This window comes from Hydra viridissima, unplaced genomic scaffold (assembly GCF_058129835.1).
Source record: "Hydra viridissima isolate aposymbiotic clone 2 unplaced genomic scaffold, HvirCarnegie_v1 scaffold_1, whole genome shotgun sequence".
Classification (NCBI taxonomy): domain Eukaryota; kingdom Metazoa; phylum Cnidaria; class Hydrozoa; order Anthoathecata; family Hydridae; genus Hydra; species Hydra viridissima.
Window position 1 is genome coordinate 39,173,039 of NW_028324300.1, and position 18,043 is coordinate 39,191,081.

Genomic DNA, 18,043 nt, shown 5'->3' on the forward strand with positions numbered 1-18,043 from the left:
TCAGCATGAACTACTTAAAAATGAAATAAGAGGCAAACTACTGAAACTCAATAAGCTTTATTTAAATGAAGGACTGACTATCAGAACTGAAACTAAAAAGTTGACATTAATACTTTCTCCTGTACCAACCTAATTGTGAACAAGATGTGAATTAAGGCTAAATGAAACTAAATGCAACAGCACTTTGTTGGTCACATAAAAAATAATAGAAAACTAAAAGAAAAAGAAAAATAATAGAAAAAGAAAAGAAACAAGTACAGGTCACATAAAAATATAAAATTCTTGTAAATACAATAAACAAGTAGAATAGTGATAATTGCGGAAAATAAAGTTTTCATGAAAAATTCAGCAATTTCTACGCAAATGTTATTTTCAGTAAAATACCTACATGTATAAATGTAAATTAAGTTTACACCAGCTGATATGCTTACCACAAGAAAATGACAAGGAGTAACAAACCTTTGTTGAAAATACAAAAACGACATTATGTATTAATAAATATTATCAATTAAACCACCTTTCTCTTTAATCAATAAGGTCAGCCTCTTTGAAAATGTGTGAACACATGTTTTGTTTTAACATTTTTTACATTTTTTTAACACATGTTTTGTTTAACATTTGTTTTTAAGTGTTACCCATTAAACCTCATGTGTCAAATAAAATGTTTTAAATTTTAAAATGTTTAATGTGCAATGATAATCAATTTGAAAAATATGAAAATTTAGTTTGTTTAAGCCTTGTCTTTGAACCAGGAAAGAAATGATACTGATATTGTTGTTGTAACTAGAGTTTACTCTGAAGAGAAAGAGCAATCACCACATAAGATGAGCTTTATCTTTTAAAAGTCACCAATAAAAATTGTCATAAAATTTATATGTTAAGATTCAAATATAACTAAATGACACAACTGATGTATATTCAAGTTCCGATGACCAATTTAGGGACTGAACATGTAAAGTGAGATTGCAGTCTCTAACTATTTGCAAAAACTTTTTGCTTTTGTTCCAACTGTAACAATACTGCAACGCATAACATAACTGCAATGCGCTCTTATTTTATAGCAAAAGCAGCTTTTTTAAAACGGTTGATTCTCTTCAGAATATTTTTTTAGTTTAAAAAAGGAATGGGTTTAATTGATATTTTTTTTAATTGATTAAAACTTTTGTAGACAATATCTTAAAAACAAACCTGCCAAATTTTTTTTTGAGTAAGGCTATAAAACTTATCTATAGAGTATTTTGATAACAATATTCAAACATTTCTTTTTGCACTTATTCAAATATTTTTTAAGTAGTTTAAAAAAAAAATAGTGCTCCGACATTTAATTTATTGCTTTAAGATAACTTAAGGTGCAGTTGCAGGAATAAAGGTTGGGATAAATCACAATCAATAAAACTATAGTATGAACTAAACTGTTCCATGAATGTATTTCAACTTTATTGCAGAAATAATATGACAAGTTAGGAAAAAACCAAATTTGTTTTAGCAAAAACCTAGGAAAAACCCAGTTGGGTTGGGTATTTGCCAACCCTGGTTAATTCCATTTCCAAAAGGTTAAAATAATTTGCAGAACACCTATGTGTTTAAAAACTTTCTTAGATAAACCAAATGTACTAAACTGTAAAGTAATTTGTAGCTGTCTTTCCCTTAAATTATGTAGTTTGTTTTTAAAGGATGGTTCAGAATTAGATTATTGTGTAAATGGCTGTAAAGTCATAGCACCCTACTGGAATCTGAAATGAGAGGCACAAAGGGTTAAAACGCAACACTATATGTCTTATAAAATGCAAGTTAGTTTTATACCCAAAAATTACTTCATTACTTTAGGTTTTATGCTGCTTTAACTTTCTATCAAATCTTTCTTGAGTTGGTTAAAAGGTATTATGTCTGTGTATTATGTGATGTAGTAGTAGCATCAGAAGCAGCAGTAGTAGTAGAAAGAAACCCATTTTGATAAGAATATCCAAACATTTCTTTTTGAAGTTATTCAAATAATTTTCAAACAACTGAACTTTTCCACTAAATCTTTTTTATGCTCACTTGTAAGCAAAAAAAAAACCCTGTATTTTAATTTAAGAAAAAAAGTATAAATATCATCCACCAATGATGATTCCAACAAAGAATGGAGAAAAATTTTTTTACATATCATAACTAAATATAGAGTAATTGACGAAAAACTAAAGATCCAAATCAAAATCAAAATATTGTTTATTTACAAAAAGCATTACGAGGCTAATATGTTAATTATCAATCAAAATAAAACTACTCTCAAGCCTGGTTCATTACCTACATTAAATCTTCCAGTTAAAAGCTTTTAATTACCATACTAGCTTGCAAAAACATGACTGGAATATGTTAGGGACAATAAGAAGGTCAGAGTAATTAGCTTGTGGAAACTAAAGGTAATTGGGGCACCAAAAGGTACATTGTTAACCTTTAAAATTCTCTAAGAAGCTGAAAAGTGATCTCTTAAGTTCAAGTTGTGTTACAAAGAAAGCAGAGGTTAAAATAAAATTCTTAACAATATTTATTTCGAAATTATTTTAATAAAAGAATTTCTTTACAACTATTAAACTACTTGTTTTAATTATATAGCATTTGATACTTAAAATAAAAACTTCACTTCATTTGGTTTTCACTTCATTAATAATTGCATCTCTCCATCATGCTACAATATAGTTCTTATGCAAGAATATGTTTTTAATATTTTAAATGTTTTGGCTATGAAAATGACCTTTTTTAATGTCTATTTTTTATGTTAAACTTCTCAGTGGAGTTCAAAGTTCATTTCTAGATTTCTTAACAAATTTATTCTTTTGTTCTTAGACTTGATTTTATGCAAGTATATTTTATTCAAGTTTACAAGGTCCTTTGAATAGGAAAATGAGCAAACACAAATATAAAGAGTTAAAAGATGGTCTAGTAGATTGACAGATATTTCTTTAGATACATTGGCAGAAGAAACATTTTTAAGAAGTGAGATAAAACTCTAACATCTTGAAACATCTCTGCAGTCATCTTGCTGCAGTCAATATTTTTACTTAAAATTTTTGTTGACTTTCTGAATGCTATTTCTGCTATTTTAAATAGTGACAAATATAAACCAAAGACCACCTCCATTTTTTAAACAAGTAAATTTTTTATTAGTATCATGATTATACTCGTCAAAATAACTAACTTCATTTTCTTCAATTTTTCCAGCCAACGAAATTGAGAGTGCTTCTTGACAAAATCTGGTTTGCTAACTTTTTTAATATTGTACCCTTCGATAAAAGTTACTAAATACATACCCACCCAAATACTCAATTACATTTTTCTCTTTATCTGTTAACACAATTTCATTATCAATAACTAAAACTGAGGTGGCATTTTTAGTCAAGTGAGCCAAAATATGATTTGCAAGGTAATATCCTACAAGAGTTGAGGTTTTATCTGTGAGATTTTTCATAAAACCTCTCTGACCAACGACTTTGTAAAGTTGTGGATAAAAAACTTCTGCATCACCATTAAAATTTTCAATAACTTCCTCTATTAGATGGAATGAATGAATGAAAGCTCATCTCTAATAAATGGAAGGTAGCAAAGATGGTTTTCAACAAATTTAAGCTATTTTTTTAATGAAAGTTATGAACTTGTCTGCAGAACACGCATGTTTAACATCAGTTGCTGTATTTATTTGGATTGTTGAAGTGTCACTCTTAGAGTGATGTGTTGTTATGTGGCGTTTGAGTCCTTTCTCTAATTTGCATTTTTTCACACACTGCTGGCAGTTAAAATTGTTTGAAACGCTTCCATTCTCAATTTCTGTAAGAAAACCATCGACATCATTAAGAAACTTAACTTTGGTTTTTTATAAACTTTTTCAAAAAAAAAAAGATTTTTGTGCACTAGTTAGTAGACTGGGCACAATAAATTAACTTTTTTCAACATAAATTCAAAATTTTAACTTCTATTGTTTGAAAACAATCGAATCTTGTGAATATGGCTCAACTGGCCAGACTATCTGTTAATTTGACTATGGCTGAGAATACTCGACAATGTTTGCAAAGGATTTTTCTGATTTCATTTGAGTTTTATGTGAATTCTTTAATTTTATTTTTCTTACCATATAAATACATATGTAAGTAATAAATGAAATTTGATTAACAATTTGGTTGTTTGATTAAGGACAAATAGATATTAGTTCAAACAAGTAAAAGATTTCAAAAAAAATTTGAACAGGTAATGTGAAACTAGCAGTTTTAACAAATAAGTCATACTGTTAGAAAATCATTCAAGTTTTATGTAAGTTCTTTAATTTGATTTGATTTACCATATAAATGCATATGTAAGTAATAAATGTAATAAAATATTTTATTTGACATATAAATCTATTTAAAACCTAAATTTAAAAAGTTAGTGTTTAAAATTTAAATAAAAAAGTCATACTGTTAGAAAATCTTTCTCCAGCAATATAAAGAATCTTTAACTATACTAATTTTCATTACAGTTACTGAGTTGATAGTCAAACAATATTGTCAAACATAGGACACATTCTAAAAATTCAAAAGAGGGCTTAGTAGTCAGCTTTTCTTGGTTGCAATCCTTTTTTTTTTTTTTACACTTATTGAGAAAATATTTTTGCTTTCAAGCTGATCTTGCATTTTGCAATATTCTTCATAAGCCTAACAAATAAAACATGATGTGACAAGAAGTTTTACACAAAAGAGGTGGTCTAAGACACCACTGTTTTTTGTGTTGAACCTCTTGTAATGCATGTTGTATTTGTTAGCATAGCAAATAGCATCAACACCTCTGAAACCAGTTGATTAGCATTGTTAACGAATTATTTAGACAATAAGTAAAAAAATAAATTAAACTTGAAAATTAGAAAGAGTTTTCTTTTGAAATCAACATTGATTTATTTACCAATAAATAGAATAAAAAGATAAATAGGAGGAAAAAATTCTTACAATTCTTCAATTTCATCTTCTTCAAAAACTTGCATTTGCTGGACATTAAAAATTCTCTGTGAGTTCATCATTAGGTTAATTTCTCTTCTACTGAAGAGAAATTTAACTTAGGCAAGCTCTTTTTTTTTGGTTGTTTTGTTATATAAGGAAATATGTTAGTACTAAAATTTATTCAAATCAACTTTTTAAGGAAAGATTACACTTAAATAGCTTAACATTTTAGTCAGAACACAGAGAAAACTTCAATCATGTGTTAAACTTGTGAATTGGTTAAACAACTTTGATAAACTTTTATTAAACGCATTTCATTATTTAAAAGTTCACTAAAAACTTTAGGAGAGAAATATTTAAGAAATCAATAACTAAGATTTTCTTGTCCTAAACTTTCATCTTTTTTTTTTTTAAAGAATAACAAATAATAATTGAGTTATAACTAAAATTATAAAAATCATTGTAATTTTGAATCATAAAAATTGTAAAAATCAGAAAGGTTTTTGAATATCCTGTTACTTAATACAATAGGCCGGGTGAATAAAAATGAGCAATTGGGTTATTCCATATGAAATCACCTAGTTTTTCAAAAGTGCCCCAGGGTACCACCTTTTCCACTTGTGTGGAAAAAACACAATCCTGAAAATTTCAGCTTGATTCACCTAACCATTCAAAAGTTATAATTGAATCAATATAGACTGAAACCGGCGAAATTTAAGTATCTGGAGCTTACCGTAGATTTTTTTTGATTTTTGACAGATTATAACTTTTTAAAGAAAATAGATGATCACTTGAAATTTTCTATGGTAATAGTTTATCACCCAAATTATCTATTTTTGCAGGTGTTTTGGACTGGTTTTAAACAGTTTTTGAGTTTTTGTACCTCAAAGTTGCTAATTAACTCAATATTAGACAAAGTTTTGGAAACTTTAATGCGCTACAGTTCAATACCAACAGACAAGCTGTGCCAATTTTTTGTCACTTTTGTGTACTTAGAGTAACCACTTGCAGAAAAATTTAAAATTATGTGTTGAAATTTGTTTTAGCACTTGCAGCAGCCTGTTAAAATATCACTTTTTTCAAAAAATACGATAAATTACATTCACTTCGTAGGCATAGAAAGTAGCGTAGACAGTTAAAATAAATTATGAAACTTTTTACTGGCAAGGTTCCATATATAGACAATCACCAAAAAAAATTTAAAGACCTATACTCTATCTTATGACATGATTGTAGCCCTATGACTTAGGTGTATAATTTTGATTTTTCCCTAAATAAATACAATCAGTTTTCCCTAAAATAACGTTATCAGTGTCTTAAATTATTTGATATGATTTTTTAATATATATTTGTTTAATTTTATACATGTAATATAATTATAATGATATAGTTTACTTCAAGAGTTTGTAGTAAAATCTAAATCTGCACAGTATTTTTTGGATTTTATTATTTTAGTTTTTATTACTGCAAGAACCAAAAACTAAAAAGTTCTGTGTATGCAGAAATAGTTATTTGTATAAATAGTTTATTGGTTGCATTTTAGACAGTTTTAATCATATTTGTACTTGAGAGTTCATTTTTACTGATTTTATTACTGGAAAAATATAACAAGGTTATAATTAACCCTCAATTTTAATACTTTTAGATTAGTTAAAAATGTCAGAGAAATGTTGTGTGGGAAGAGTTTTAAATGAAGATTGTAATAAAATGTCATATTGTAGAATAGTAGGAAGAATAGTACTAAAAGATACTGATACTGAAGTTTTAATTTAAAGGATAGGATACACTTTTGAACCAAATGAGGAGATATGTTTTCATCATGAAAAAGCCTATATTTCTAGATATGAAGCACTTCAAAAATACTGTTGTGATCCATTTAAAGTCCACAAGAAAAAAATTATCAAGGGATTGTGTAAAGTCAACATATCAATAGAAAATCAGCTTAGGATCAAACCTGGTCAAAAAGTTTGTACTAACTGTTTGAATGAATTCAAACTTGAAAAATTTACAGAAGTTAGTCAAGATAAAGCTGCTGAAGAAGATTTTAGTTGTTCAGACCTTGATAAGACAGTTCTTAATAAGAGTGTGTCTTTATTGGAAATATCTCCACTCAAAAATGTAAGTAGGCGCGACAAATTAGGATATGGAAGACAAAAGGTTAAAAAAATTGCAACAAGTATGACAAACCTAGTAGCGTCAGCATTGGATATAGACCCAGAAGATATAGAATCGGAAAAAGAGCTAAAATGTATAAAATGTAATGATTTAGGCAAACTGTTAGATGCAATAAAAACAAAATGAAAATAAGTTTGAAGGAAGAAAAAGTTCAACTACTAACACTAACTCCTGATAGTTGGTCAATTGAAAAAACTTGCAAAACATTTTCAGTTTCAGAATATCTCGCTAAGAAAGCTCGAAAGTTGAAAAATGAAAAAGGAATACTTGCTAAACCAGAGGCTAAAATAGGACAGCCATTGGAAGATATTGTTAAACAAAAAGTTATTGAAATATATGAATCTGAAGAGTTTACAAGACAATGTCCAGGAAAAAAAGACTTTGTTTCAGTGCGTATAAATAATGCAAAAGTTCATAAACAAAAACGCTTAATATTAGTTTGATTAAAAGAACTTTATCTTGAGTTTAAAAAGCTATACCCTACACACAAAGTTGGATTCAGCAAGTTCTGCGAACTAAGGCCGAAGTAGTGCATCACAGTTGATAGTAGAGGAAGTCACTCAGTTTGCGTATGTTCTTATCATCAAAATGTTAAGTTGATGTGCACTGCTTTACCTAAGGACCATTTAACATATTACAAAGACTTGATGAAAGTATGTGTTTGTAATATAGATAGTCGAAGCTGCATGTTTCATCTATGTTCTAACTGCCCCAGTAAAGTAAATTTGAAGACTTACTGGGAAAATGTGTTTGAAAATAATGATTTTGATGATCAGATCACATACAAACAATGGGTGTCAACTGATCGAACTGCACTTGTCACAGTCCAAACAAGCATTATTGAGTTTATTGAAACTCTAAGTGAAACTTTGTATGACCTTTGTCATCACCACTTTATCAAAGAAGCACAATCCTCCTACTTATAAGAGGCAAAAAAAACATTAGATCAACACACTTGTCTTATTCTTATGGATTTTGCAGAGAACTATAGTTTTCTTGTGCAAGATGCTGTACAAGGGTTTTACTGGCAAGCCGATCAAGCTACCTTTCATCCATTTGCTGTTTATTACAAAGATGAAAAAAATCAAATCAAATGCGAATGCTATTGTACAATATCTGACCATCTTCGCCATGACCAAACAACAGTTCATTGTTTTCTCACAAAGTTACTACCAATGATCAAAATCAAACTACCCACAATCAATAAAGTAAAATACTTCAGTGATGGTGCTGTATCACAGTAGAAAAATTACAAATGTCTGTTAAACTTAATGTACCATCTTGAAGATCACAATATAAATGCTGAGCATCACTTCTTTGCTACATCCCATGGCAAAAGTCCATGTGATGGAATTGGAGGAACTATAAAAAGAGAAGCAGCAAAAGCAAGTCTAAGCAGCAAATGCAAACCAGATTCTTACACCAAATGCAAACCAGATTCTTACACCAAATAAACTGTTTATATGGGCTGAAAAAAATATTAAAGGTGTTAACATATTTTTCATTTCAAGTGATGATATCAATAACCATGAAACTTATTTTAACCTAAAGAAACGATATGAAGAGATAAGCACAATCCCAGGCACAAGAAGCTATCACAGTTTTGTACCAGGTGGAGACAAATTATTTTTACGGAGAATCTCTACCGATACTGTCTTTGATACCCATTTGCTGAATAATATTAACTTGGCAAAAAAAAATCCTTCAAACTTTCAACCTGGTAAATACGTTGCATGTTTTTACGATGATGAATGTTACATAGGGCTTGTGCATGAGATTTGTAATGAAAACCAAGATATTAATGTAAAATTTATGCATAGAAACAAATTAAACTTAAAATGGACTAATGATGCATGATCAAGTCAGTGTTGGGTTCCATTTGACAAAGTAATATGTCAAATAAATGCTCCAGCCATTAAGGGTAGAAGTGCTCGTAACTACAAACTTGCTAATAATGATTATGACAGTATCATGAGTATTGTAAATCAGAGATAAAGAAATTAGTGTACTTGTGTTTCATGTATACTTATACTATATACACTTCTACTTTCAGCATTTTTGATTTTGATTTTTTTTTTTTTGAAACATAATATAACTTGTGCTATTGGATATCCTTGCACTCAAAATGCTAAAATTATGTCATAAGATAGAGTATAGGTCTATAAATTTTTTTGGTGATTGTCTATATATGGAACCTTGCCAGTAAAAAGTTTCATAATTTATTTTAACTGTCTACGCTACTTTCTATGCCTACGAAGTGAATGTAATTTATCGTATTTTTTGAAAAAAGTGATATTTTAACAGGCTGCTGCAAGTGCTAAAACAAATTTCAACACATAATTTTAAATTTTTCTGCAAGTGGTTACTCTAAGTACACAAAAGTGACAAAAAATTGGCACAGCTTGTCTGTTGGTATTGAACTGTAGCGCATTAAAGTTTCCAAAACTTTGTCTAATATTGAGTTAATTAGCAACTTTGAGGTACAAAAACTCAAAAACTGTTTAAAACCAGTCCAAAACACCTGCAAAAATAGATAATTTGGGTGATAAACTATTACCATAGAAAATTTCAAGTGATCATCTATTTTCTTTAAAAAGTTATAATCTGTCAAAAATCAAAAAAATCTACGGTAAGCTCCAGATACTTAAATTTCGCCGGTTTCAGTCTATATTGATTCAATTATAACTTTTGAACGGTTAGGTGAATCAAGCTGAAATTTTCAGGATTGTGTTTTTTCCACAAAAGCTGTGGGTGGTCAAAATTTGAAGCAAATTTGAGGTGGTACCCTGGGGACCATTAGGTGATTTGATATGGAATGACCCAATTGCTTTTACTCAGTAATTGGTCAGCTTAACGTGAATAAAAACTCCAACAAATTTTCTTAAGTTTTTATTCACGTAAAATTGAGCAATTATTGAGTAAATTGCTTACCTTTACGTGGTTAAAAATATGAGGAAAACTGCTGAAATTTTTATTCACGTAAAGCTGAACAATTACTGAGTAAAAGCAATTGCTCATATTTATTCACCCGGCCTAATCTCCCTTTTATGTCATGTACATACATGAATGCATAATGTCCAATTTTCACATATACTCAGATAGATACAAAACATACAAATAAACACATTTATACAATACATGCATATTTAAACATTCAGAATATTTAATATAAATGCATTTGATATAAGAGTTCATCCCAGTTTGCTTGTATTTTCAACAATGTGGCTTTGTCTATAATGACAGTATTTATGTAGCTTTGTCTATAATGACAGTATTTTATTACTTAAATACATTAGGGAAGTATTATGATAAAAATAAATAATATTAGTTAAAAATAAAAGACTGTCAAAACTGAAAACTTAAAACAAGTGTTGTAATTATTTCCTCATAAAAACTGAAATTTTTCTTAACAATAAAAAAACTCTTAAGCATTTCTTGTACCTTCATGATCCAAACAACTTGCTGATGTGTTAGCATTGTGTAGTATATTGTCAAGTTCTTGGGTGTCAGCAATACTTTGTTTATCATTTGTTCTAAAGCAGCAGATGTTACCCATTGAACCTAATGTGCCAAAAGCAAGAATGTTTTGTAAATATCATATTTTGATATATATATAGTTTTTATATGACTTTACAGATATCATTTCAGTAAATATATTGAATCATTTTATAAATGAAGTACTCAAAGATTTTTTGTGAAGTACTCAAAGATTTTTTAAAATCTTGTTTGGAAAAACAAATAGTACAAATAGACTAAAAAATAGAGAGGTTTGATTGAAAAGAGAAAACATTAAGTCACAAATCTCATTAGCAGAAACTCCTCAATACTCAAACAAGAAACAAGAAACTTAAGCTTTTAAATTTTATTCATATGAAGGACTGACTAATAGAACAAAAAAAACATCATCTTATTCTGCTAAAAACTTATAATGAAAAGGTATAAGGGGTGGGGGGGGGGGGATGAAGTTAAATATAAAAACCTAAAATTACTTATAATTTCCTGTAAATGAATGTTATGTAAATGATTAATCATCTTTAGATTGCTACTAAATTAGTGTTATTTGCAACTTGAATGATAGAAACAAGTAGAAAGTGTTTCTTTGAGAAAACTTTAATGATTACAAAAACAAATTTTCATTTTAACAGAATCAAAAATCATGTATCTTAGAAATGATAAGTTTAAAAGAAATGGTTTTCATGTAAATTTCTCTTAAATTAAATACAGTTTCTACATAAATGTTTTTATCTCAAAATACCTGCATACATAAATGCACTATAACCAAAAAAAACTATATTGTTAATTTGTTAATTTTACTTTGTTCTGTGGTATAGTTAAATCAAGATTTTTCTCTAAATATAATTTTCAAAACAACATTTGGGAAAACCAGATGCCTACTTGTAATCTTAAACTGTATTAACCAAATCATCGAATCATATTCAGAATAATGATTTCTAAGCATTCAGCTTTTGTTTTTTCTGTTAATAACAAACAAAGTACAAATTTCTGTAAACCATGTAAAAAAAAAACTTGAAATTTCTGAAGCTTTGTTAAAACAGAACTCTTCATGATTTAAAACAGCGAATGTATTTGGTTGGCATTTAAAAAAAATAAGTTTAACAGATTTAATCAAATAGCACTTCTGTGCAATCTCTTGAAGGATTGAAACAAAATAATATTAAGTATGTGAAGCACTGCAGATTTATCTCAGGAATCTTATAATTCCATATGTATAAACATGTAAAATATTTTAAATTCAATTTGTTTCAAATGACTGATATAGAAATTTGCACTTTATTCATTATCATTCAACAGAGTGAAAAATGATGACATAGTGAGAATATTTTACTTGATCATTTCAATGGAGAAGTTGATCTTGAAGACAAACATATTTCTTGGAGGAAATGTTACAAATATTTTAAAAATGAAAAGCATCACTTTAACACAGTTTTAGATTTCCCAATTAATTTGTTCTGAAGAATCAATGAGTATGTTTCTTTCTGCCCTTGATATGATGATACTCTACTTGTCATCATATTATTTTGACACTGCTACACTGTCATATGCACTCAACAGCCCTTTTTAAACCTAAAACATTTTTAAAAATTTGCAGAATAAAAAAAGGCAACAATAAAGGAAAAGTTTCTGACTGAATATCTCATGTAATTATGGTTCAGCAAGTAATTTTCAGGTAATAAGTAAGAACTTGCTGGTGACATGTAAGGTTCAGTAATATTGTGTAGTGTATTATTGCATCCTTGGGTATGAACAATGGTTTGTTCATTGATTGTTCTAACTAGAGTGTTACCTATTGAACCTAGCGTATCAAAAGGAAGTACTTTATGTAAAATAATATAATTTTACAAATGTAATAAAATTTTTAATAACTTTGTAAAGACTTTTATGAATATCTTATAACAATTTTTTAAAATGTTCAATAGATTGCTGTCAGGAACTGTCTCTTAAATGAACTTAAGGTGGTGATGTTTACTGGTCTGTATTTCAGTAAATCACTTGTAAGTTGTTTAACTTTAAATCACAAATTGGTTTGCTAAACTTTTTTCCTTTTAAATGTTCAAAGTTTGAAAATGTTTAAATATGTAGTGATTAATAATTAGAAAAAAAAGAATCTAAAAAAAAAAAATTTTAATAAAGTCAAGCCCTGTTTAGGAAAACCTTCTCAAATCATTAACCTTTCTGTCAGCAAAAAGCAATATTTGTTAAAACTAAATGCCTACCTATTTGACACTTTATCTTTTTTAAACAAAAGAAGCCAAAGAGTCTAAAGTCTTGCACTGGACTACCCAAATCATCTATTTATATTTTGAGTACTCCCAGAATCTCTGCAGTCATGTGATACCTCTTGTGTGACAGGCTGGATGGAGCACACTCGTTTACTTTCAGTAAAACAACGATGTTAGTATAGCCTCGATTTTACATCTACTTCCAACCAAAGGTCGAGTTAGTAAATGTTAACCACAATATCCACCCATGCAAAAATATAAGGTCTAGAAAAAAAATGGTTGTTAACTGGAGAGAAAATTAGAAATACAAAGTTAGTAAGTAGTTTTAAATACTCGAATGGACCATTACGAGTATTTAAAACTACTTACTAACTTCAACTATCTTGGTATGACTGCAATTTTCTATAGTTTTATATATCGATTATTACAGTGGTGAGATTTTCATAAGTTTTACATTTGTATAATTTGTATAAAAAGATAGCGGTTGACTCTTAAGCTGACTATATTAAAGTTCAACTCTTGAAATCATTGATTTGTCTTGACGGAGTATGGAGTGCCAAACTATTCCAGAAATAATGGGTACTGTAGGTAGTTACCGCATTGTAAGGTAGGTTCTAAAACGTATAAAAACGCGCTGATCGTTGTCTACTTTCTCTCGCGAGTTAAGGAGGCTCAAGCCATGACAGAAAAAAGCTCTGCTTTAAAACGAATATATAAGCTGGGACCTTTTACTTATCAAAACCTGCTACAGGAATACCCAGGTCACAAGTTAATGGGGACTTTAGACAATAACAAGCCGAGCAAAATGTGCAGGTATTTCGTGGCAGGGTGGATATATACCAAATCTCAACAAAACCGAGACCAAAACATTGTTGAGCGACTCAACCGGACACCTGCTAAGAAATCACTTTGACATCAATGAGCAAAAGAGTTTCTTCTAATGCTTGGGGTTCTTCAAAGTGTAGCTCTGAATGGATGTTAGCTTTACCTGAAGTTGTGCGTACACTCAACAACGAGCCGATTCGTCTGACGGGGAAGAAGACTTTAGATACAAGAAAAGCCAAGGCGGTTGCATAAAAACCTGTTTTTTCTGCTTTTAGTACGTGCCCTAGGACTAAAATAGCCGTTTTTTTTTCCTCTAAGCTAAATGTAGCCTATTATTTGTGTCATTAGGTAAACTCTAGGGTGGAAGTCGTAGTGTGGTTGCGAAAAATGTTATCTATCAAAGGAACCAACCAGCATTGTGCTAGCTGATGGACCATCACGCGGGTTTGTTAGTGAAGAGCTAACCAACAGATTGGATTCTCTTCGAGAAACTCCTCTGAGGCGACAGCGTATTAAGTCATAGCCCTTGAGCTGATTGCGTTCGTCAAGACTCTGCTTGTACTATTCATGGCGAAAATCTTTTTTGATCGCTGCTCGTTGAACACACTTGGCCTAGAGTTTACTGGTACTACTGGCCTCCTAAATGAAGCATACTTTTTGAATGCTTCATTCATTTTTAATTATAACAACAACCTTGTTTTTTTTTGTTGTAATATGGACTACCAGTATGTCTGCATGTCTTCATAGACATCTTCAGTCTCAAGTTGAAAAAACAAATTGTCCGTGTATAAACTCGCCTTGCCGCAATATTTAGCTTTAAGATGCCAGAAGTCATTTACTAAGTGTTTGGATATGTCAATGAAACTCTGGCTGAAATGCGTTGGCTTGTTCAGTTTGAGTTTGTTTTTTGTGCTGCGTTTTGCTACCTGGTCTCCATCAGATAACTTGTGCGACAGGTAAGCCGGATCTGCAACCAGGTTGCGCATTCTATCTATCTCACAATTGCGGTCTAAACCAACCCTTATGCGTTTGCGGAGATTTTTATGGTCTTGCCAAAGACAAAGTTATTTATAAGTTTGATATATGGTGCCGAATAGTTAGATCCAGGGTTTTCCGTTGATAAAAAAAATTTAACATATGTGAAAAAAAAGCAACTTTTTTTTGATAAAAAAAAAGGTTCCTGGATGAAGAGAAGAACAAAATACGTGAAATAGAAATATATTTACTGACCAAAAAATACTGACCATATATTTCAAAAAATAATGACTAATTTATTACAATACTGACCAGAAAGTTTGAGCTTACATATTTAACTTTGATTTTATTTCTATTTTTTGAATTTGAATAATGATAATTATTCAAATTCAAAAAATATAATAATATGATTATTTCTATAATAAATAGTTTATGTTTTAAACTCTATTCTTTATCATAATAATGATATACTTTTATTTTATTTTTTTTAACCCTTTTTATATTTATTCATTATTTTAAAAAATCACAGAGTAATGGGTCATATTAAAAAAAAAGAAATCTAGAAATTATCATTAAACCATGTTGACCAAATTGAATTAATACACATCTTTAAAAAAACGATTATTTTAACAGCCTCGTCTTGTTAAAAAACCTATTTTAGCATCATCATCCTGCAGTTGAAAGAAATGGAAGTCCTACAACTTTCACTTTACGCTTTACTGCTTTTTATAATTGAAATGCTAATATTTATATTTTAAATAAAAAAAGGAAAAACATAAGCAGGAGACCGAAACATCTGTAGTTGAACAATGTAATTGGTCTGATGCTTCAAGACTGAAAAAAAAAGTGAAAAAGAGGGAAAAAATAGCAAAAGTTCAATGATTTATGCAGTCATTTTTAATGATTGCAAAGAAGTTGGAAACTCCTATCTCTGTTTGTAACCACTTGGTTTAAATTCAGCAATTGTTGCACTAAATGCTAGCACTTCATGTAGATAAAAACATATTAGAAACAAGCAAAAGCAATATTAGTTACAAACAATTTAAAGATACTGAAGAGGTAACAATGAAAAAAACTTATGGCTTCAATCACCTAAAAAGATATTAAAATTCCTCAAAAGTGAACACAAAATTAATATATTAGCATAACAATGAGTATCAGTGGCATTTGAGATTTTGTTTAAATAAGATTTTTGTAAAATTTGCTTTTAGTAAAAGTTGTAGTTAGTAAAATTTTAAACGTTTTATCATACAAATTTTATTACACAAATTCACCTTAAAAACTTATCTCGCTTAACCAATCAAACTCAACGGGATTAACACTGTCCAGTTCTGATTTTATGCTTAAATTCATTTAAACAATAAAATCAAACGATAGGAACTTGCATTTCAGCAAAAAAATCTTCAAAGATGGGTAACAACTTACTAGAAGGAGGCTTCATAGAGCTTTCTGTTTCATATCCTAATGGTTAATCTAAAAATTATATTTATCAAAAAACGAAAGAAAACACTTTGAGTTTTAGAAAAAAAAAACGCATAATTCAGTAATTGTCAAAATGACAAGATTTTAATTAATAAACAACTGAAGTCATACTTTTCCGTGCTTCAATCTTTTCATCAAACGAATTTATTTTGTAAGGTGTAACAAAGCACTTGCTAAAACATTTAGTCTTGGTAACTCTGTCTGAATTTAAATTACATAAAGTTTTTTCTCAATCGAAACAAAAAACTTCTATCGACAGCGTTACCACGAAGTTACTTTTGGATTTCATTGAAAGTTGTAAAATTTTTTCTCGATTCAAAATGAAAACACTCGTAATTTTATTTTGTTTCACGAATTCGATGCTCGTGGTGACCAAGTAAATATCTATCGCTTATTATCATCTTGCTTCAATTTGCACTGAGATTGGAATCATGTTTCTTTTGTAAGTATCAGGTCTTCTCAAGTGTTTGTATTCTTGCTAAAACGATTATGACCGCTCTAAGTTTTTCAGGTTATGTTTTGACCTTCACAAGTATAAGCATGTAAATTTTGCAAATAACATTAACTACTCGCAAAGATTTTCCAAGCTGGTAGAGCTTGCTGCAAATCCATTATATGCACATACTGCACAGCGCAATATGTGGTACACATCGCAGATAAACGATACTTATTCATTAGTAATTATCAAGAGTTATCAAATGATTTCCTTAGAAATTGATTTAGAAATACTTAAATTTTCACCGAAAAACTCCGAGTTTCTTTGTTTACTTGAAAATCTCCGATTTGACAATTTTATCTGTTAATCGCAACAAAAACCCTTTTTTGCTTTCCCCATTAAAATGATCTTTTCTTTTATAATTATGAAACTAAGAACCTTGTTTATATAACCAGATTGAACACAGAGTTCTTGAAGAATAGTCGCAATAAGAGTGATGCAAATTAGAAAATCACTGTACACATCATAAATACAGACAATCCTGGAATGTCTTTGGCAGAGATGGAGCAAGAGCACGTGACTCACTTCGAGAGGATTTTTTATCGTTGTTATATATCTTAAGATCACTTTGAACAATCGACCGACAATTAAAATATTCGTTAGTGTTCTAAAAAATTAAAGTCAAAACTCTTTTAAAAGTGTTTGCATAAATGAAATAAAGAATTTCCTTTCATAAAATAGTGGAGACTATTACATTATTTACATAAAGTATTTTATATGAACTTCTCAGCGTCTTGCATCAGAAAAAATTTTTGACGCAATTAAAAAAAAAAAATTTCTCTCTGTGTTTAAAAAAAAAATGACGCAGTTAATTGAACGAAAAAGCAAGCAAGAGTATAACAATTTAACAAATAAAGACTTCACATAAACCTTCTCATAAAATACATATTGATATAAAACCAAAAGAATGTTCTCCTATAACAATCGCTCTTAACTCTCTAGCTTAAAAACTGTTCGAGATGAAGAAAGGTGGAAGCAAAAACGAAAAACAAAACAATCACGGAGGAGAACGCAATCGCTCACTCAACTCATCAACTAATGACAACTTATCAAGAGAAGGTTTTTTCCTTTATAAAACCCAGGAAAAAAAATTGGAGTTAAATTGTTATAATGGAATAAATTCAACTATAAATAAAACTCACACAAAAGAATTTTATGAATCTTCTCCTAAGATGTACCTTTGATCGAGCATCTTTTTTTCGATGTGACTCTCTATTTCTCCTCATATTCTCTATTTCTCCTCATATTCTCTATTTCTCCTCATATTCTCTATTTCTCCTCATATTCTCTATTTCTCCTAATATTCTCTATTTCTCCTAATATTCTCATAATAATTTCTTCCTTATTTTCATACAGTTGATGTATCTCTCTTTTTTTCTTGAAATTTGAAAGAAAAGGGGGGGATG

General features: G+C 29.4%; 2 protein-coding genes and 1 pseudogene across 3 annotated transcripts in view; 2 read left to right on the top strand and 1 right to left on the bottom strand.

Annotated features, from left to right (window-relative positions):
• LOC149894913 (NACHT, LRR and PYD domains-containing protein 3-like) overlaps positions 1-14,203 on the bottom strand; it is a 44,165-nt gene extending 29,962 nt beyond the window's left edge. The window contains exons 1-3 of one of the 2 annotated variants that reach the window (XM_090076697.1): positions 13,229-14,203; positions 12,854-13,123; positions 10,560-10,679 (exon numbers count right to left, since the gene is read on the bottom strand). In XM_090076697.1, the coding sequence (XP_089932823.1) occupies positions 10,560-10,674 (115 nt within the window). In that variant the 5' untranslated portion in view covers positions 10,675-10,679; positions 12,854-13,123; positions 13,229-14,203. The remainder of the gene's footprint in view (positions 1-10,559; positions 10,680-12,853; positions 13,124-13,228) is intronic. The other variant, XM_090076698.1, reaches the window with a different exon arrangement.
• The window catches only part of LOC149894894 (uncharacterized), a 315,082-nt gene that overhangs the window by 229,145 nt on the left and 67,894 nt on the right, over positions 1-18,043 (top strand). The gene's annotated exons all lie outside the window — the stretch shown is intronic.
• On the top strand, positions 6,600-7,561 carry LOC149894916 (uncharacterized; annotated as a pseudogene).